At 36.7% G+C, this 22,458-nt stretch overlaps 1 protein-coding gene across 22 annotated transcripts in view; it reads right to left on the reverse strand.

Moving 5' to 3' along the window:
* Positions 1–22,458, reverse strand: part of SLMAP (sarcolemma associated protein) — a 101,410-nt gene that overhangs the window by 32,552 nt on the left and 46,400 nt on the right. For 16 of the 22 annotated variants that reach the window (XM_063291753.1, XM_063291752.1, XM_063291748.1 and 13 more), the window contains exons 6-13: positions 18,509–18,571; positions 15,236–15,331; positions 14,956–15,027; positions 11,935–12,075; positions 9,719–9,856; positions 7,391–7,559; positions 7,253–7,303; positions 6,482–6,532 (exon numbers count right to left, since the gene is read on the reverse strand). In XM_063291753.1, the coding sequence (XP_063147823.1) occupies positions 6,482–6,532; positions 7,253–7,303; positions 7,391–7,559; positions 9,719–9,856; positions 11,935–12,075; positions 14,956–15,027; positions 15,236–15,331; positions 18,509–18,571 (781 nt within the window). The remainder of the gene's footprint in view (positions 1–6,481; positions 6,533–7,252; positions 7,304–7,390; positions 7,560–9,718; positions 9,857–11,934; positions 12,076–14,955; positions 15,028–15,235; positions 15,332–18,508; positions 18,572–22,458) is intronic. The other 6 variants (XM_063291751.1, XM_063291750.1, XM_063291744.1 and 3 more) reach the window with 1 other exon arrangement.

Here is a 22,458-nt window from a genome sequence, read left to right on the forward strand (position 1 = left end):
TTGCAGACATTTCACTGCCAGGCTAGCAACATCTTCAGTGCAAAAAGGGAGTGGGCCTTGCTCTCTGTTTATATACCGTGGTTTGTCCTGCTTGTGTTGGTGGGGGTGTTGTTCTCTCCTTGGGAGTTCCTTGATTGGGCTGTTGTTTGCTGCTTGGTTGACTGACTGAGTTAATAGTTCCTTGATTAAGGTATAATGTACTGCTTGATGTTCATTTGGTGTTAATCCTGGTGTTAATCTTTGCATATCTGGGTGTTGATTTCTGGCGAGGAGGTGTTCTGGTCTTTTTTGTTTCCTTTTTTGCTTTTTTATTGTCTCATTTGAATGGTGTGTAAATGTTGTTTACCTCTATGTGTCTGTTGATGGCTGCTTTGTCTGAGTGCCAGGCTTCCAGGAATTCTCTGGCGTTTTTGGATTTGGCTTGGTTTAGGATGCTCTCTAAGGAATTATTTTTAAACAAGCAATGCACGGAAGTGGAAGAAGACAATAGAATAGGAAGGACAAGAGACCTCTTCCAGAAAATTAGAAACATCGGAGGTAAATTCCAGGCAAAAATGGGTATGATCAAAAACGAAGATGGCAAGGACCTAACAGAAGAAGAAGAGATCAAGAAAAGGTGGCAAGAATATACGGAAGACCTGTATAGGAAGGAGAACAATATCGGGGATAGCTTTGACGGTGTGGTCAGTGAGCTAGAGCCAGACATCCTGAAGAGTGAGGTTGAATGGGCCTTAAGAAGCATTGCTAATAACAAGGCAGCAGGAGACGACGGCATCCCAGCTGAACTGTTCAAAATCTTGCAAGATGATGCTGTCAAGGTAATGCATGCTATATGCCAGCAAATTTGGAAAACACAAGAATGGCCATCAGATTGGAAAAAATCAACTTATATCCCCATCCCAAAAAAGGGAAACACTAAAGAATGTTCAAACTATCGAACAGTGGCACTCATTTCACATGCCAGTAAGGTAATGCTCAAGGTCCTGCAAGGTAGACTTCAGCAATTCATGGAGCGAGAATTGCCAGATGTACAAGCTGGGCTTAGAAAACGCAGAGGAACTAGGGACCAAATTGCCAATATCCGCTGGATAATGGAAAAAGCCAGGGAGTTTCAGAAAAACATCTATTTCTGTTTTATTGACTATTCGAAAGCCTTTGACTGTGTGGACCATAACAAATTGTGGCAAGTTCTTAGTGGTATGGGGATACCAAGTCATCTTGTATGCCTCCTGAAGAATCTGTATAATGACCAAGTAGCGACAGTAAGAACAGACCACGGAACAACGGACTGGTTTAAGATTGGGAAAGGAGTACAGCAGGGCTGTATACTCTCACCTACCTATTCAACTTGTATGCAGAACACATCATGCGACATGCTGGGCTTGAGGAATCCAAGGCTGGAGTTAAAATCTCTGGAGGAAACATTAACAATCTCAGATATGCAGATGATACCACTTTGATGGCTGAAAGCGAAGAGGAACTGAGAAGCCTTATGATGAAGGTGAAAGAAGAAAGTGCAAAAGCTGGCTTGCAGCTAAACATCAAAAAAACCAACCATTATGGCAACCAGCTTGATTGATAACTGGCAAATAGAGGGAGAAAATGTAGAAGCAGTGAAAGACTTTGTATTTCTCGGTGTGAAGATTACTGCAGATGCTGACTGCAGTCAGGAAATCAGAAGACACTTAATCCTTGGGAGAAGAGCAATGACAAATCTTGATAAAATAGTTAAGAGCAGAGACATCACGCTGACAACAAAGGTCCGCATAGTTAAAGCAATGGTGTTCCCCGTAGTAACGTATGGCTGCGAGAGCTGGACCATAAGGAAGGCTGAGAGAAGGAAGATAGATGCTTTTGAACTGTGGTGCTGGAGGAAAATTCTGAGAGTGCCTTGGACTGCAAGAAGATCAAACCAGTCCATACCCCAGGAAATCAAGCCAGACTGCTCACTTGAGGGAATGGTATTAAAGGCAAAACTGAAATACTTTGGCCACATAATGAGAAGACAGGACACCCTGGAGAAGATGCTGATGCTAGGGAGAGTGGAGGGCAAAAGGAAGAGGGGCCAACCAAGGGCAAGGTGGATGGATGGTATTCTAGAGGTGACGGACTCGTCCCTGGGGGAGCTGGGGGTGTTGACGACCGACAGGAAGCTCTGGCGTGGGCTGGTCCATGAAGTCACGAAGAGTCGGAAGCGACTAAATGAATAAACACACACAGGATGCTCTCAGTTTCCCAGTTGAAAGTATGGTTGAGTCTGTCCATGTGTTGTGAGATTAAGGAGTTTTCATCATGTCTTCTGACTGCTAGTTGGTGTTCGTGGATGCGCTCTGCTAGTCTTCTGCCTGACAGTCCTACATAGTGGCTGTTACACTCCTTGCAGTGTATGTTGTAAATAACTCCTGTTTTTTCTTTTTGGGCTACTGGGTCTTTTGGGTTACTTAAGATGTTTTGGAGGGTTTTGGTTGGTTTGTGTGCTATGGTGATGCCATGTGGTTGTAACAGTCTGTTGGTAGTTTCTGAGATGTTTCTGATGTATGGCAGTATTATCATTTTCATTGCTTCTGTTGGTTCTGTTGTAGTGGGTTGAGTGGTCAGGCACTTTTTGATAAAGTTGAGTGGGTATCCATTTTGCTGGAAGATGCTGTATAGATGATCTGTTTCCTTTTTCTGGTGTTCTGGGTTGCTGCAGTGCGTGTGTACTCATCTGAATAATGTTCTTACACAGCTCCTCTTGTGGGAGGTTGGGTTGTTGCTTTGGTAATGGAGCACTGAGTTAGTGTGGGTTGATTTCCCGTAGACTTGTGTCTCTAGCTTGTATTTGGACTGTTTCTCTGAAGTTTCACATCCAATTTATCATACATGTTCAACTTATTTCCAGCAAGTTGGGATTCTTTGGAAAAAATGGAGGGGTACTAATACTTTTGGCACCACCTGTATAATGGTTTGTCCCCTTTTTCAATCACTGTTATTGTCCCTTCTTTCTTTTCTAATGCAATGCACCAAAAGATTCCCTGGTTTGTTGCTTTCTCAAAATGATTTTGTTCAGCCTATCTTCTTTTGGAGTTCTTCCATTTCTACTAAATCCATTTGTTATTTGACTTTATTTAGCTCTCTCAATACCTGTCAGTTTGGAGAGGTTTATTTTTCCTTCCAACTGTAATTTCTATTGTATTCTTTTTCCTGGTTTACTGCAAATCTTATAAAGATTCCTCTCATGTAAGCTTTACTTGTCTCCCATACTTGACATCCTGGAGCTGTATTTATTTTGAAATAACATTTTTGTTCTTCAACATACTATTGCAATATGCTTTCTTGGGGTAACAATGTGTCATTCATCCTCCATTTGAAAGGTAATTTTTCTCCTTGGAACCATGTATTGAAATCGGATTGTGCTCCACATGTTATTGGGAAGACTTTCATTTCCTCAACAGACTGTGTAAAAACCTTGGAATTGGGTATTTATTGAGACTTTTTGTTGTCCCTGATTAAGCAGTAAGTCTAAATCTCCTTCATAGTACTTGGCATTAATTAACCAGAATTCTTTTTATGAATGAAATCATTTGTGGCTAATACTTAAGAAGTGTAATTAAATGAATATTTTCAGTCCTCCAGATTGATCTTTAATGTAACTCACTAATGTCTAACAGAATTAAATGTTTTTATTGGATACATCTGTATTCCACTGCTTTTTTCAAATAGCTATTCACAATAGTTCTGTGAAGTACATTTGGACTTGTCAAGTGCTAACCAACTACTGGCTAGTATCTCATATCCAAATCTAGTACTTGTCATTTTACACCAACTGGTACAAATTTGGTTTTTCAAGTATAAATGTATGATTATATTACACATTTTAACAGGTCTATCCATAACAAATATGATCAGTCACAGATTTTTCATTTACAGAGGATAAATCTGTACATTTCAGTTTGTTCACTTTCTCATGTTTCTAATTGCAATTTTAAACCATTGTATTTCTGCATAAGTTACACAGTCAGTTGTGTTCATCACTATATGTTTGTGTCAAGAGCCAGTCTGGTATAGTGGTTAAAGGCATTAGAATAGAAGCCAGGAGACTGCGAGTTCTAGTCCTGCCTTAGGCCTGGAAACAGCCTTTGGGAAGTCACTTTCTATCAGCCCTAAGAAGGCAATAGCAAGCTACTTCTGAAAATGTTACCAAGAAAATTGCACAGACTTGTCCTTGTACTGATTTAAAGTCAAATTATATTACACATGCTCATGTACATTTTCTCTTTCTCTCTCTCTCTCTCTCACACACACACACACTCACACACACACATCAAATAGTTTACTATAATGCTGAGCCCTAATTTTAGTGCTGAAGGCTGGCCTATTTTCCTGTAATAGGGAACAGCAGTGCCCTGACATTCTTGCAAAGCAAATGCAAGGCCTAATAGCAGGTGGTGATGTGGAAAGGGCAGAACAGAGAGTGGAGTGCCTGGAGCAGAATCCAAAGGAAATCAGATCAGGAGTACACTGTTAAAATTATATAACATAGAACCAAAATACTGGGAGTTCTAGGCAACACCAGGGCAGAATGTGGCCCACTTCTTTAAAAATAAGAACACTATAAGGGTTGGCACCTGTAACATCTACAGAAGAAGATGAGATTGGTTTATACAGCTGGGGCTGTGTTCTTAAAATAATTAAGATCCCATTTGTGGTGTTACTTGGATTCTGCTAAAAGGTATAAAATCCAAGGTAATGAAAATGAAGAGAATATGATAAAGATCAAAAGAGTTTATTAAGGAAACTGGGTGTGTCAAAGCAAGGGAAAATGTGTAAGGCAGAAGATATTTTGGTGAGTCTCATAGAGTGAAACCTGGAAGCAACATGCAAGTAAAATGCTGAGAAAAGTTATGAACAATGAAAGAACAGTAGACAAAGGGATGCCAATAGTACATAGCTAACAGAAAAAGAGGAACTGTCTGATAATATTTAAAGAGAAAGAGGAGAATAATTTGTCAAGTTCTGAATGGAGTAAAATAATCTGTGAAAGTTCCTTTCATTCAGCAAAACAAGTGAATATATCTGCTAATGAACAAGAATGTAAAAAGAATTCAGTATGAAAGCAAACATTAAATCCTATTAACTTTAAAGATATTTCACTTTAGAAAGTAAATTGACTGTCAAGCTATATATATGATACAGAAATAGTATGTGTGTGTTATTATTGGTTAACTATATAGCCTGCCTTCTTACATTTCTGCTTTTTGAACAATCAAGAAACTATGTAAAAGAGATCACCAAAGAAAAACTAGTTAATAAAAGGCCACTATTTGCCAGTTTTCAGTAACATGTATCTCTACTTTGGCCTGGTCTGTATGTAAAAGGATCCAGATTTCAGAGAGTAACTGACAGAATTGCACCCTTCCATTTTTATTAATATTTTTTTATATTTTTTATTTATTTATCATATTTTTATACGGGGGACTCTGGGCGGTTAATAATTTGAATAATATCCTAACTTTTTACCCACTCTAGCAGTTTTCATGCCAATTCCAATTGTTCTCTCCTAAGTACAATATTATATGTTTGCAAGGCATTACAAATCCTGGCTAAAATGAACCCAGATGTACCCTGAAACTGAATGTAGATACGGTTTTAATCAAATCCTTTAAGTATGTAAAAGGAAGAGCTAAGGTTCATTTTAGCTAAGATTAAAAGTTACACAATGCCAAACATCTTGAGGAAGCATAGAGAACCTCTATTCTGGCATCGTCATTCCTTTGTATCCATATTACCACCACAGCTGATTGTAAATAAGTCTTGCTGCATTAGGTATGGAAGCACGGCAATAAATATTATGCATAAAGCCCCAGATATCTAAAAGCTTCAGTGGAATTTGGTATGAGTAACAAATTTTAGCAGAAAGTTTTAAAAAATAAACTGCAAATAAAACATCTGCCCTAATCCAGAAAGACAATATAGGAAGAAGTTATGCTAAAAAACACAGGGGCTTGAGATTTTATGAACAATACACATTCTCCACATTGTAAATGCAATACTACTATTAACAGCCAAATAAAAGATGCAAACTCATACGCTCATGCCTGGGAGGAAGTCCAAGTGAATTCAGTGAGGTTTACTTCTAAGTAGCTTTATATAAGACTACATTGCAAATTAAAAACCCTTACTATAACATGCTTTTAATATAGATACACAATCCTACCATTAAATTTTTCTTTGCTGGTATTGAAAGTTGCAGGATCAGTCCCACAGCAGAATATTTAGGCATAGTCCATTTGATTTTACTTTAAAGTACCATGCTTAAATATTTTTAAATATTTAAAAATATAATAAAAATTGCCATGCTTAATATTTTGTTTTAATATTTAGCAGAAATATTTAATATAGTATTTGCATTTGATTATTTTTATTATGGACAAAACTGGCCCATAACCTAAAAAATGCTCAAACCACTGTAAGGGAAAAAAAACCATTCAGAATACCCTACCTTTTTCTGTGCTTCCATTAATTTTAGGAACGAAGTCATCAACTTGTATCCCTAGAATTAACAAATTGTATTAATTCTAAATATTCAGAATGCAAAATGAGGAAGACAGTTGCACACTTATGCCTTTCTATGTGGATGCATTCGAATAGAATCGAATTATCCATTCAGTCGTTACACTATTGAAAATTTAGCCTTCCTCTAGTGGTTCTTAAACTGTTTGACTCAATTACCCTTTTCCTGGTCTCAAATAATATCATTATTCCCACAAAAAAACACAGACTCTGTTATTTTACACAAGCATCTTGGCAGCAACAGTCCCAAACTAGATCCTCAGCTGACAAACAAGCAATTACAAATTGCTACATTACCCCCAGAATATGACAAATGACCTCCTTGGGGATAATAACACCCAATTTAAGAACTACTGCTCCAGACTGATTGTATCATTTTAGCTACCATAAAGTGAGTAAAAATCTAATTTTACTTTTTTAAGCAAGATTTTGTCAACAACTTCATGGTACCATCCAAAAATATTCTATTCTTTAAAACATGTTGTGAAGTTTCAAGGACTAACACTTAGAAAAATTAAAAGCAGGGCCCTCTACTGTTTTGTTGTTGTTGTTGTAAGTTATTTATCAGTGCTCCAGAAATGAAGGCCTAAAGAATCAGAGGCATTTTTTTTTAATATTCTCACTGCTCAAGAATCATAACACTATGTAATTGTTCTATAAAATTCTTCAATTAAACAAAGTACTTTAAGGTCATACCTACCTAAACTGTTGTGTTCTTTAAGAGCTTTCTCCTGAAGATGTTCTAACCGGACTGAAAACAGAATTCCAACATATATATATATTTCACAATTTAAAAGAAAAACATGTAACGCAAATATGTTTGGACTACTGGACTAACCTTGTAAAGCAGTTAGCCGTTCATTGGTGAAGTCATTGTCTGCTTGCAAAGCCTCTATTTTTGCTTGAAGTTCTTGCTCTCTTTCTTCCATCTCTTCAATTTTATGTTGCAATTCCTTTTTTTCAGCCTGCTCTTTTTGCTGGATTTCTTCTTGTCTACCTTCAGCTGCCTATTCAAAGCAAGAGAAAGCAACCATCTATTAATAAAAGCTTTTATGAAACCATTTAATACTGTTTTCATTTTCTACTAGCTGAAAAGCAAAAATGGAATGGTGGTTCTATAAAGTATATGGTGCTATATTATGAAACAATACCCATCTAACTTTATTTATTTCAATCAAAGATCAAATACCCTTCTCCATGTGTCAGGACACTTCTGTGTGGCACTTTCTATATTCCCCCAATCTCTAAATCATTTTGAAGCCAGTTGTGCATCCTCATCATTACAGCCTCAAAACACAGGCAGGGAACACTGTAAGTCAATCAGTGTCCTCTCTCCAAGCTGACCAATAGGAAAGTATAAAAAGAAAAAAAATCATTCAGTTAATTTCCTCACCTAATCTTGTAATTCCAGGAGCAAACACACACCCAAACATACAACAAAACAAAAACAAAGAAAAAATGGCATCTTATACCATAAAAAGGAAGTAAAATAATTTGCTAGCCATACTCCCAGAATATATTCTGCATGTTATAAAAAAATCTGAGAAATTGATATAAAAGGATAGCTGCAGAGTTGCCAAGCCATGCTTCCTCTGTTGCATTTAAACACCCCATGTTAGTTATAATGTCATCATGCTAGCAGTTTTCCAAGGAAGTGACATTCCCACATGGGTTTTACTATAGTTGCAAGTTACATCAGAGGCTGCAGAGATACTTAAGACTTAGCGTTAGCAGACAGACATCAGGAACAGAATCCTGAAATCTGCCTATGAGCATTGTGGAAGAAGAGACTGTCTTGAAGTGCAAGAATCCTCTAGCATTACAGTACAAACAAAGGGGGAAAAAAAGAAAATACAGTGTCCAGTTATGCAGTGTCACTCCAAACACAAACAAGACTTTTACATACTGTTGCACTGTTAAAGAAAAGGGTAAAATAGACAAAAATCTTGTAAACTGTACTACTCCTTTCATTTGGGTTATTGTGTGTACAATAATAGTCGTTAAGGATCTGCAGTCAAAAAGCTCAAATAAGTCTGGCTGCGTTTTAAAGTGGAATGTGGTATGCATTTGTCTGCTTATATGAAAAGGAAATAATATTCTGAGTCATCTCTGTGAAGGTGATCTGTGAAGCTGTCCAGCCATCATTTCCCTTGAAGAATCTGTGAATGAAATGCTATTTCAGCTGAACTCAGGGAACACAAATCACCACAAGATCTGGAGAGTTTAGTTAATGCAAACAGAAATACAACCTTTTTTACCATTTCAGACATTTTAGCTGAGCTAGAAATAAATTGATTCAGCTGCTGAAGACAGACAAAGGTATCTAAACACGCTGCTCTAGAACTGATTCTGCCCACTTTACTGCTTTCACTTGAGTGTGGCTGGGAATTGTTTAGTAACCTTAGTTTCATTCCTCCTCTGTGAGGAAGCTGATAATGGCTACTGACACTTGCCTAGAAATTTCCACTCCTCTGACAAGCCCCAGACTACCTGGCTAAAGGGAATTAATGGTAATGGCGTCAATGTCTGGGAGTATATGAAGTGCTGGCATTAGAACAAGGAATAGTGATGATGAGGGAAGACTGCTATAGAAGAGGTTCCATTCCTGTTTTATCCATAGCATTTGGGATCTAACTTTAATGTGACAGATGAGTTGGAGATGGTGACGTTTGGAGGTTTTGTCTCTCCTTCCCTCTTTCAGTATCTTGCCTAGTAACGATTTGTGGAGGCTGACACCATTCTTCCACCATTTGTGGAGGATGTGCTCAAGAAATTATCTTCACAACTTTTGCTTTCTCCATACTGCTGTTCATTTTTGACTACTTTGATACTACTTTGAATCTCAGCAACAGAGAGGATTTCTTTTAAAGACCATAACTATTTCTGTTTCTCCATTATAATAATTTCAGTATTTCACCACTAAATTTTGTATTTAGAAAGAACATATAAATCAATGATGTATAGCCTTCTTTGGCCAAGGGCCACATTCATATTCTGTGGAGTCCTTGGTGTTCTCTGAGTTTGTTCGTTTGCTTGCAGACATTTCATTACCTGACAGGTAACATCATCACTGCATATTCAATCAGTGCATATTCATATTCAGTTCATATTCTGTGGTCACCGATTAATCATTGTAACATAATAAATAAAAGGTCATAATCTATACCTTTAGTTTGTCAGTGAGATCTTTGATTTCATTTACAGCTCCATTGTATTTGTTAGCTAATTCCCGCAATTCTTCCTGAGTCCGTTCATTCATTTCTTTCAAGTGAGTACATTCATCTTCCGTGTTACTTAAACTTCGCTGCAAGGACAAAGAAACAGCACTTTAAACAGAAAAGTTATTTTGTCATCTAAGTTTTGTAATCAAAGCAAGTTGTACAAGAATTACAATTGTTTTCTGAGAGAAATGCATAGGGTATCATTCAAAACATTCTGCCAAACGATACCATCCAAAATTGATGGCAGTAACCCATCCATAATATAATATCCATTATTTTTTACAGAACTCATCTGAATAAATTACATCCTTTATTTATTAATGAAGAAAATAGAGACTAAGTGGTTAAGTAGTGATGATGAACATCATCACTGAACTACAACTTTAAAAATATAAAGAAGTTAAATCAGGAACAGAAACTTTTAAAGATTAATCTCCGAGGTTGAGGACAACTGATTGTCAGACCAAATGGCAAGGAGCAATTCCACCTTGCAAGAGATGCCCTTTCCCCAAGACATCAAAGCAAAGATGGCATTGCCTATCTGCTTTTCTTTTACAGTTTCATTAGCCCAAAGAATAATTTCAAGTGTAGTGTCCATAGTGCAGGAATTAGTTGTGCCAGCTTTAAATCACTACTGGCCAATCTTAAGTAACTCAGTATCAACCTTAATGGCAATGGCTATAAGAAGCACAGCCTAATTTTACACACATTAACTGAAGAAGTATACTCTGTCTTGTTATATTGGTATAATTCTAGACTCACTTCTAAAGCATTAAAAAACACTTAATATTTACAATGAACTTGAACAGTGAATTTAAATAAGCAGTTGTGGATAATAGAAGTTCAAATTATGTGTTTCAATAAATGACTTCAAAATTATTAAAACATTTTTATCTTTTATTTTCTATTTGTTTATATTCCTTAAAATACCATTTAAACACTTTCAACCAGCATTTCATTTCAGCAGCATTACTATTGAACTCACATGAAACTTATTTAAGAAAAATACACAAGTTGGATGTTTACATTTAGAAAAAGTTTATTCTACTATGTATTTGCAATTGCTAAATATCTCTATGACGGAACAAAGAAGGGAAGCAATGTCTGCCATACTATCATATCCCAGGCATAGGACAGGCAGTGATAATCTGAGGCTGGGGGAAAAAAACCTGAGTAAGGTTTTACAAACAGAGTATATCATGGGGAAAAGAAGCTGAAATGTGCCTAAGGAGTTGGCAGAAGTGAGCTGGTGTTGCACTCAGAGAGAAAGAAGGAAAAAATGGCCAGCGAACAAAAATTAAATTAGGCAGCCCTGAGTTGCTGAAAAGATGCAGGGTCCAGGTTGATTGAAGATCACTGAAGAGGGAATGCAATGGAAATCATTATGCAAGAAGAACAAAGCAGCGTGCGATCTCTCTACCCAGCAGAGATATCCACAGGGAAGAGAAGAACTGAAACCACCAGAAAATATCAAAGTCGCACTAGCCATGAGAGGATGTCAGTTAAGCTTTAAATGAACTCTTTGGAGAATCTAGTACCAACTGCATCTTAGGATAGGCAAGCTGTAATACTATTGCAGACAAAGAAATAAATAATCTCAGACCAGTAGAGCACTTAGGCCAGAAAGCAATGTGCTACATTAATTACTTCAAAGGCAGGAGGGAGGGGAGAACCGAAGCTCTATCTTGTCCCCAGTAACTAAACACTGCTTGAACTAAACTAACAAACTAAACTCTGACTGAAACAATCTTGTAGAGAGGCTAATGTCTTTCTATCCTTGATGTGCTACAAGTAAAAAAAAATAACCTTGTTCACTGGAAGGTCCTTGCATGCTATATTTTGTCTGATCAATCCTAAGAACTCACAACAATCCCCTGGCTATGAAAAATCAAACTCTCATAAATAAATGAAGGATTTGAAGTTATTTACCTAAATGGCAAAACAATTAAAAACAGAGACCATATAAGCCCAATATTCTCTAACAGTTGAGTGAAGAATCTTATGATAGAAAAAATCTACACAGCTTACTAGAATTTTCAACACAAACACAAATCAAACAGTCAAACTGTTATGAAAAGTAAATACACAAAAGATTTACTTGCGAGATCTCAACATTTTATTTACATTTTAGGAATCTGGCCGAAATGTAATTAGTAAATACCTCTACTTCTGAGAGTTTTCTGACCACTTCAATTTTTTCCTGAAGGACCCGCCTCAGGGATTCTTTGGCAGTTGTCTCATAATTATGCTTGTCTTCTTGTAATGCTATAAGTTCCTTTCGTAAACTATCTTCTGTTTGATTCTGAAATATAACATGGCAGAGATTTTAATTCTTATTTCCCTAAATATTTGCGTATATTCTCAACATTATAAAATCATATCATATAGGATCATATATTCACTTAAAAGCTTCATCCTGGGAATAAAACCCTCAAATTCCCAGTCTTGTGCCACTTCTTGATTTCAGATTTATTTCTGATCAATCACTCAAACATGCCATTTCATTTATCTCCCTTCCCCAACAAATTACGTTTTTTTCTTATTAAAAAAAGTCCATGGAAAAAGATGTCTCAGGCCATATAAGGATGTATACCTAATGCTGACTTCTCCTTGATCATGCTTAAAGATCAAGAACCAATGTTAAGAATGTATGTTCCTACTCCTTTCAAGTACATACTTCTTCTGAGTAAGGAAAACATTAGCACAGACTTAACTGCTGTTAATGCTAACATAGATTTCAATGCAACCAAGTTCTGAATATAGAGTAACATGTTAATTGTAATTTTGAATCCTAATTAACTTATAATCATAACTAATCCTAATTAATTTGAATTAATTTGAATCCTAATTAAATTTAATATTAACCATGATTAAACTCTATTTTTATTTTCCTTAATTTTAAAGTGAAAGGTTATAGGTAATTAACTTTGTAAAGAAGAATGAAAAAGAAGCATATAGTCCCGGTCTCTTAACAATGCTACATCTGCACTACTCCGTAACGTTTTCTGAAGCTCAAAACTGAAACAAACAAATAAATAAATACTAATGATACAGGAGTCTATGTGATGACTGCATCTCTCTCTGCCCTTCTCTACAACTCTTTGTGAGCCCTGGAGGCTAATAACCTAATAAACACCAGAAGGCCCACAGATTCTCTGGATATATCTGAACATCGGAATAAGGCTTCATAGGTAAAAATCACCACTTACAATCATACATTGTTTTTATTCCTGTTTCATGACTCATCAAGTCACCACACTGATATCTGAGGTGTTTTTTTAACTGTTTTTACTTTGCTCTGTTTATAGTAAAAAGCACTTATCATTTTAATTCTGCTCTGATGCCTAAGTGCAAATATTACTTCAAATATAGATTGTAGAATGGGAAAACTCCATATAAATTAATGATTAAATCAGCAGTGCATTATTTGGTGACCTTAATTATGACTTAAAATTATAATTTTAAAACTCCTATAATATAAACTAGTCCATTCTGCTTTTCAGGGAAAATATTAAAATACTATTTCAAACAATCAGAAAGTATTGAACTGTGCATATCTGATCTCAACTTTCTATTTTATGTGAAAGAATGTCATTCTTTGTACAGTGGTGCTTAAAAGTTTGTGAAGCCTTTTGAATTTTCAGTATTTCTGCATAAATATGACCTAAAACGTAATCTATTCTCCACACAAGTCCTAAAACTACGTAAAGAGAACCCAATTAAACAAATGAATCAAAAACATTATACCTGTTCATTTATTTTGTGAGGAAAATTATTTGTAAGCCACCCAGTCACTTTTATAGTGAGATGGGTGGTGTATAAATAAAATAAATAAAAACATTATCCAAAGCTACACTTTTGTGTGGGGCAAAAAGTAACTGAACCTCTAGGATTATCAGTTTATTTGAAGGGGAAATTTCCAATAAAGGAAAAGAAGGGGGTGAGAAGATTTGAGGGGGGGGGTTGAGAGAGTTAGAGTCCTGGATGAGAGGCATTACCTCAGGTAAGGTCGGAAATGAAGTGGTTTGGCTGTAGCTAGAATTGCATGGGAGGGGTGGGTTTTGGTATTTTAACTCTTTTTAACAATGGGCTGTGTATGTGGAACCTTAACTTCTTTGGGGACCTTTAATAAAACTGATTTTTCTTTCAATCTTGGAGTTGACCGGTGGCCCTCTAGCACCCACCTCAGCTTGGCCAAGCTACTGACTCCCAGAGTTTTGTTTGGTTTCCTGCTCTGCCGTTTAGCCAGACCCAGGTGAGGCAAGGATTTCCCCTTCAGTCCTTTCCTGGTTCCCCAGAGGGCTGGAGAAACTGGTTTGTAACAAAGGGGTGGTGGAAGCAGCAGCAAGGAGACAAAATCTTCCAGGCTCTGTTCATCCCCAGGCACGAGTCATCTTTCAACTAAAGTGCCTCAGACGGAGGGGCTGGTTCAACCCTGAAGGTGTCTTCACTATTACAGCATAACTTAAAGTGGTTTACAATTATTTTATTTTATTTATTCTATCCCGCCTTTATTATTTTATAAATAACTCAAGGCGGTGAACATACCAAATACTCCTTCCTCCTCCTATTTTCCCCACAACAGCAACCCTGTGAGGTGGGTTGGGCTGAGAGAGAGTGACCGGCCCAAGGTCACCCAGCCGGCTTTCATGCCTAAGGCGGGACTAGGACTCTCAGTCTCCTGGTTTCTAGCCCATTGCCTTAACCGCTTGACCAACCTGGCTCTATTAATTAAAACAACATAATAAAAACAAAATACTGAAACAATAACAGGATCCCTAAGCTCAACTTCATATTAATACTTTTGTTAGCATTGGCAAGATGGTGGCTGGAAATGGTGATACTCACTGATTTAGATGGCTTTAAAAGACTATTAAATAATTGATTATGAAAAAGTCTATTAGGCAGTATTAGGCATTTTTATTGATAAAGCCTCCATGTTCAGAGGTACTGTGTTACTCAATACCAGTTGGTGAAGGTAAAACAGCATAGTGTGAGAGTATTTCATTTGATGCATGTAAACTTCTTAGAAGCATCTAGCTGGTCACTGTGGGAAAAGGGAACAGATAGATCTTTGGACTAAATTAGCAAGCGTCTTGTGTTCGTCACTAAACAAATAATAAATATTTTCATATTGTTAAGCTCCCAAATGCTAGACATCTTAGCCAAATATGGAACCTACTTTTGAACAAGCTTGTAACTGGTTTCCCATAACCTCTAACCTTGATAGGAGTCTATCTTCATCTATCAAAGCCTGTTAAAAAGAAATCCAAACATGTCCTTAAATCAACACCAGTAATATAATAGAAACAATAAAAATTCACGTAAATACCAAGTACTAAACTCCACCAAGTTTAAATTAGTCAGCCAAGCTTTATAAGTTTGATAAATAAGCAGGTGTGCTATTTAGTTAATGAAAAGGGAGGGGAGGGGAGGGGAGGAGAGGGGAGGGGAGGGAATACCTGCCAGCTTGTATCTGATGCCTCTTGTGTGACAGCAAGCAACCGCTGTAAGGTGGCCAACTTCTGTTCCAACATTTGTTCTCTGTGTAAGGCCTCCTGCATTGAACAAAAAAACCCTGTTAGTTTAACAACAGCAAATTAGAAAAAATACTTAATATTTAAAACTCTTGATGTATGTTGTTTTAACTTTCTCTTTTATATATTTATGGTGTTAATTTTAAGGAAAATTTTAAAAGTAACAGTTTGAAATGGGAATGTTGCCTTTTAGATCTCACTGCTTGTGCCTAAAACTGATTTCTTTTCTGGCTGGTTTCAAACATATTGCACATGAACACATTTTCATATGGTAAGATAGTCCCCTTCTTTCCAGTAAGCAGGTAACATCATATATGATATCTATACAGACATCCACTTTACCTAATCAACCCTATGTGACATGATACTCCCAAGGTCAGTTGGGTGATTTGTTTGCAGCAAAAAATGCTGCAATGAAAAGCTCTGCATATATTTAACTTTCTTCAGCCTAGCCATAATTATCTGCATAAGCATCACTGGAGACAGAGGAGTAACAGCTTGGTAACAGCTTTTCTTTTTCCTCCCTTTAATATAATGGTTCCAATTACTTTAATACAATGGATACATTATTTTAAATTGCACACAATAGTTTCAAGGTACCTTATGCATGCTAAAGCACAGATATAAACATTATGACTTGTAGCTGCACGAGGTAGCTGCACAACCCTGGAGTCCACTGGATTTGGGTGGCCAATAAATTTAAATAAATAAATATCGCCCCAGGAAAAGACACAGCTGCTTTAAAGAGTTGTAGATTGCTGGTATATGAGTGCGCCTACACAGTCTGAAGCACCTTGTTGCTTTCAAAAATATGAGGCTTTCATCTTATGGAAAACTTCCTTCAAATACTGTTACCAGCCTCCTTCCATATATATGAATACAGGTACCTATTAGATAGTTTTAATCAAGATCAGAGTCAGGGCTTTTGCATATTTTTATGCATACCAAATAGTATGCACCTGTGTATGATACATATATGCTTCAAATCTTACATTCATATTTTATATCCCTAGGCATATTTATAATTTTTTCACAAGCAGGCAGAAAAAACTTCAGCTTTTACAAGATACCTCCAAACATCAAATCAGAGATATTTAATCTATATCTAATATAACTAGTAGAATATTGTCATAATCTTCCCCATTCTGCAGCATGATTTTTTAAAATTTAAGATGCTGGTGTCTGAATCTTGATGACTCCACAGTTCAACCCTGAACTACAAATACTCACTTCGATTGAATCTTAATGATTATATATGTAAAACTTGTGTTTGGGCCACTTACAAATGTCTGTATTCCTTTTGCTGTAAACTTTTCTTGTTAATAACAAAAAATATATCAGGCTAATTCTGCTATAAGGAAAACAAAGCAGTTTAGGTATCAAACACTAGTTACAGGAACTGTGACAATGATACCCATTTCCTATGAAAGGATTATTGTTCTCTTCACCAACAGCCACTAGATGGCATACTTTACTCTCTTCTTTTCAATACACCAAGTAGACAATAATAATTCGAACTTATCCTTAAACCAGCACAAAATGAACAAAACTTAACAAATAGTATAATTTCAAGCTGGTATAAGCAGCTGCTAGATCAAAGTATAACTACCACCTGGATGCTACCAAGAGAAAGCATAATTGTAATGTCTTTTGATAGACCAGATGGAGATTTTTAAAAAATTATTTATTGAATTTTAAAGCCACCCATCTCACATACATGACTCTGGGTAGCTCACACAATTAAAATAACAAAAACAAAGACAGCTGCCAAAACAATTGCAACAAAAAATGTTAAAAACAATTAAAACAATTAAAAACTATAAACATTAAATACAGGAGAGTGCAATCAAAATCTTACGCACAATACCAAATATTTTGTAGGCTCTGTACCTCCATGGGATCCCCAGGCCTGATGGCAAAACCAAGTTTTAAGGGATTTCTGGAAAATCAATAGGGTCGGGGCCAATCTAACCTCAGGGGGCATGATGTTCCAATGGTCAGATGCCATGGAAGAAAAGACTCTCCTCCTGGGTCCCGTCAGATGAAACTCCTCAGTAGACGGGACCCATAACATGCCACTTCTGCTGGACCTGATGGAATGGATAGATGTATCCGAAGAGAGGCGGTCTCTGAACTAACCTGGCCCCATGCCATGTAGGGCTTTAAAAGTCATAACCAGCACCTTGAATTGAACCCAGAAGCAAACTGGCAACCCATGTAGCTCACGGAGCAGAGATGTAACGTGTGCTGATCTAGGCACACACATAACTGCCCACGTTGCCACATTTTGCATCAGTTGAACTTTCCAGATGCTCTTCAAGGAAAGCTCCATGTAGAGTGTGTTACAGTAGTCCATTTGGGAGGAGACCAGGTCATCAGTGACTGAGAGCAGAGCCTCCTGATCAAGGAATGGGCACAACTGATGCACAGCACAAGTTGCACAAAGGCCCTCCTAGCCATGACTGCCACCTGCTCCTTGAGCAGGAGTCATGAATCTAGAAGGATCCCCAGGAGCAGTGCCACCCCATCCAGCATCAAAGATGGTAAATTCCCAGCCGCCAAACTCTAACAGACTCTGGGCAGCTCACAAAACCAAAATATCCATAAAAACAAATAAAACATAAAAAACATGTTATTTTATTCTTAATGGATATCAAATCTAGAACATAACATAAATACGTTATAACAGGATATACAAAAAATGCCACCTATATGCCACACTTAGAAATTACAGAAAATAAAAAGAAGCTCACAATAAGGTAAAAACTTCAATTTACCTTATAACGTCTCTAATCCCCTACTCTAGTTTTAATAAAATAGCTAATGTATCTCCCCAATCTGAAAATTCCTTTCTATCCTTGAGGGAAGGGGCAAGGGAGAGACTGAAACACTAACATTTCACCGCTATAGTTATTAATATGGTATGCTACACATTTAGATGAATATAATTGTATTTGACAAACCATTGCTAATGCTACACCATTATTTGGTTATGCATATGGGATCTTAGATTAGTAGTATTTCAAGTTTTATAGCAAGAAGTGTAGTTGTACATATTAGGAAAACATGATTATCTATCAAGCTTCAGCCTAATTTCTTACATAACTATCACATTAAAGCTCTTATTTGAATTTCATAATTTTATTTTTGTAAGTCTGAATTTTGTAAGTCTGTACAGAACTGCACATACAACATTACCTGAAGATACTGAGAAAGCTGAAACAGTTCCTGAGAGTAAATACTGGGAGTGTTAGCAGCAACCTATAAAATTGGGAAACAAAAGCCTCTATTATTCATCTGATGTCAGATTTGAACTTCCTTAGTGCCCAATATTAATATTCTCATATTAAATAAATTTAGGGCTACCAGATCTGGGCTGCCAAGTTTCAGACAACCTCTAGGCAGCAGGAAAAAGGAACAGAACAGATTAACTTCCTGCTTCAATCTGTCTGGACTTTTGCCACCCAGAACGGGTAGCCCTAATAAAATGCTACATTAAAAATTGCCTTCTTTATTTTGATTGTGTAGCTTCCTTTCTTTTAACATATATGAATAACTCTCCATACTATATCAAGTGGATATCTTGTCATCACTGACATTCTCTCAAATTAAGGCTGTGCATCATTCAGAAATGATTTAGAAGAAGTGTTTCAGAGCTCACTCAAGCTCAGCTGTAGATCCTCTGTTATTTCTTAAAGTGTGAACCTGTAAAAAAGATGCTGCTACTTTAACAGTCCACTCCTTAAAGTAAAGATGACTCTTAAAGCAGAAGACTATTTTTTTCAGGCTGAAAAAATCAGATATACATATAATATAAATGTAAGAGAAGCCACACAAAACACAGTATTAAGTCTAATAAAAAACTACAAAAAAAAGTAACACAGCTTTCTCTAGAGCTCAATTTTCTTCCCTATATGGAAGAAAATAATCTAGTAAAATGCTATTACCTTGGTAGAGTACTTAATATACTATTAGTCATTGTACTGGAATGTTTAATGCGCAAGAAATCATTTTCACATAGCCAACTGCAAAAGTACACAAGAATGTACCTGCACTGCAAAAGCCAACTTTTAAATCAACATTGGTTTCTAGTCTTCATAAAAATACCGCTAGATTAGAGATCAAGGGTATTTATAATTAGGTTGCTGTGGCTGCAACTTTTGAAACTGTCCATAAGTTCCAAATAATATAAAACATAAGCAGCATGCTATAACAATAGCAATAATTTATTTTAGTTTCTCAGTAGATACAAAATTCAAGAATGGAATTTAATCTTTTTATTTCTTGATGACATGACATTTCAAAAATTACAGACTTCCCTCAAATATCTATTTTATAATTAAAGTCTATTCCTTGTAATTTAATGTATTTTGTGCCATAGCAAGTGAAACTATTTTCACTTGCTATGGCACAAAAGCAATAGCTATTTAAGTGATGCTAATCTGGCATCATTGAGTAATCTGAAAGAATGAAATAAGTAAATTTGGTAATAGGCAAAAAGCACAACAGGAAGCACTGCCTACCCAATAATTTTGTATGTTATGTGTATTTATCTTAAACAGTAATACTAGATTATTCACATTAATTGGTCATATCCTGGAAGAGATACATCAGAATCCATCAAGACCTGCTATGACAAGTTTTTTTAAAATCATTGAGACCTTGATACCATTTCTTAGTCATTCCAGGGAGGTGCCCAGAGCACTATCTGGATTTGCTGCATGAAATCAGCACATTGTATGAAACTGCATTTTATGGCATTTTGGGTACTGCTGCTCCTTTTTTTGTTCTTCTTGCAAATCTACATATAGAAGATTCCCCCAGTGCAACACTGTTACGTGGCAGTCCATCAATAAGATGACCACTGGGTTCTTGGGGAACAGTTCTTATCTTTGTTTGCTTTGCCACTCAAAGAAAATTGCTCCAGTTTTTTAAGATGATGTGTTCATTAAGTGGTTAATATTTCTGATTCACACCAGATAAATTTTTAACAAAACATGGTACTGAGGAAAATGGTTTGTTTCTTTAATATTAAAGAAAGTCAATCAAATTTCTAGGTATGAGACTGGGATATCTGGTCTGGCAATAACACATTTGAAAAGAATCTTGGAACAGTGAACACAAGCTGAATATGAATCAGCAGCACAGCTCAGGTGCTGCTGCAATTTTAGGCTGAACAGAACGATCATCTCCAAGTCACAAGAATATTTCATCACTTATTCCACTCAAATCAGATCTCACTTGAAGTACCCTGGCCAATTCATTGCTCTGTAAATAGAATGTACGTAAATTGGACAGATTTAGAGGCGAGCAGTGAAAATGGCCAAGAGTATAAAGAACAAATTCCATATAAAATATGAAGTTAAAGGAACTGATATATTTAGCCTGGACAGTATTGAGGGGAAACATGATACTACTCTTCAAGTATCTGACACTGACAGACAAAATAGAGCAAATATTTGTTGTCTATTGTTCCAAAGAGCAGGATTAGCTCTAAAGGGCAGCTCTGAACCACTAGTGGGCAACTATTAGTTGAAAATACTCTAATTCTGGGTATTTCTGTAACAAATAGGGAGTGTTGGGCCAGAAGTTCTGTAAGTGCCGTTTCAATTACATGATCTACTGGGTAAATCACATTTCCTGACACCAAGGTGAGCTTTCAGTTGCGGTAGCTACTTTTGATAGTGTTAAAGTACACTGAATTAGGCCCTTGGATATTTAATTTTTATCAATAATATGGTGGAATTACTCATAAAACCAGAACATCATCTGTCAAATCTGGTTGGTAGACTATCGCATTATTTTTATATGTAGATGATGCAGCCATTATCTCAACTTCACCTATTGGTCTGAGGAGAGCATTCATGCATTAATACTGCTGATAATGACCTTATAATGATTATAATTATAATGATTATGATTATGTGACATCAAGTTGGTGTCAATTCTTAGAGACCACATAGGTAGACCTTCTCCAGGATGATCTATCCCCAACCTGGCCTTTTAGATCTCCCAACTTAGAGTCCCTTGGGTCCATCAGTGCTGATCATCCTCTTCTTCTCTTTCCTTCCGCCATTCCCAGCATTATGTTCATCTCAAGGGAGCTGGGTCATCACATAATGTATCCAAAATATGACCATTTGTGAGAATTCTGGATTGATTTGTTCTAAAATCCATTTGTTTGTTTTCTGGGCTATCCACGGTCTTCTCAAGAGTCTTCTCCAATACCAAAGCTCAAAAGTGTTGATACTCTTTCTATACTGCTTTTTCAAAGTCCAGCTTTGAGAATATACAACCATAACTTACTCTTTGCTGATCTTCACCATACTCTGTACTGTGTGTAAGTTTCATGTTAGGACAATGAGATGTACTGGGATTCCCATTTTCCTAAGCATATTCTAGTGTTGACACAGTCAACACAATCAAAGGCCTTTCAACTTCCAGTGGGGACATGGCGGATTGAACAGCTGTGCCTGTGGGCTCAGTGGGCAGAACTGACAAGGCGGCACTTCTTTCAGGCTCAGGCAGGTTTTTCCTGAAGCCCAAGAGTATTTTTCTGGAAAAAGGAAAACACCGGGAGTCACCCCATCTGTCTTCCAGACAGCAGCTTGCAGCCAGAAGATGGCAAACAATGTTCGTGTTCAACTGGTAAGAGCAGCCAGGAGGGTGGGACATCAACACTTCCAAGCTGTGCTGTAGCCTTAAAGGGACACTAAGACTGGCCACCCCATTTCTAAATCACCCAATTTATATTTCTTTTAAGTACGCGTACCCTTTCTACAGCAAGGAGAAGCGGGTTCTCTTGGTGCTTTCCATTATTTTTGGGATCAATTTTTTTTTAAATTATTTTTAAGTTTTGGACTTTGTTTTCCATCCAAATATTAAGGAGGATTGAGAGTAAATAACTGTCTCCCTGTTGTTATTTTTGTGCTAAATTTGAAGACATTAGCATTTTCCTACACATTGAATCGGTTGTTTTAAACTTTCAGTTTTCTACTCCTACTTTCCCTGGGGAACTGTCTGCATATCTCACTTTCGCTTATATAAACACATTCCACAATTCTTTTATATCTTCGACTTTCACTGGTTAAACTCCTAGGGGGTGCCATAATCTATTGCTTGAGACATGGAAGATTTTAAACAGACTT

The sequence above is a fragment of the Candoia aspera genome, chromosome 2, assembly GCF_035149785.1.
Source record: "Candoia aspera isolate rCanAsp1 chromosome 2, rCanAsp1.hap2, whole genome shotgun sequence".
Classification (NCBI taxonomy): Eukaryota; Metazoa; Chordata; class Lepidosauria; order Squamata; family Boidae; genus Candoia; species Candoia aspera.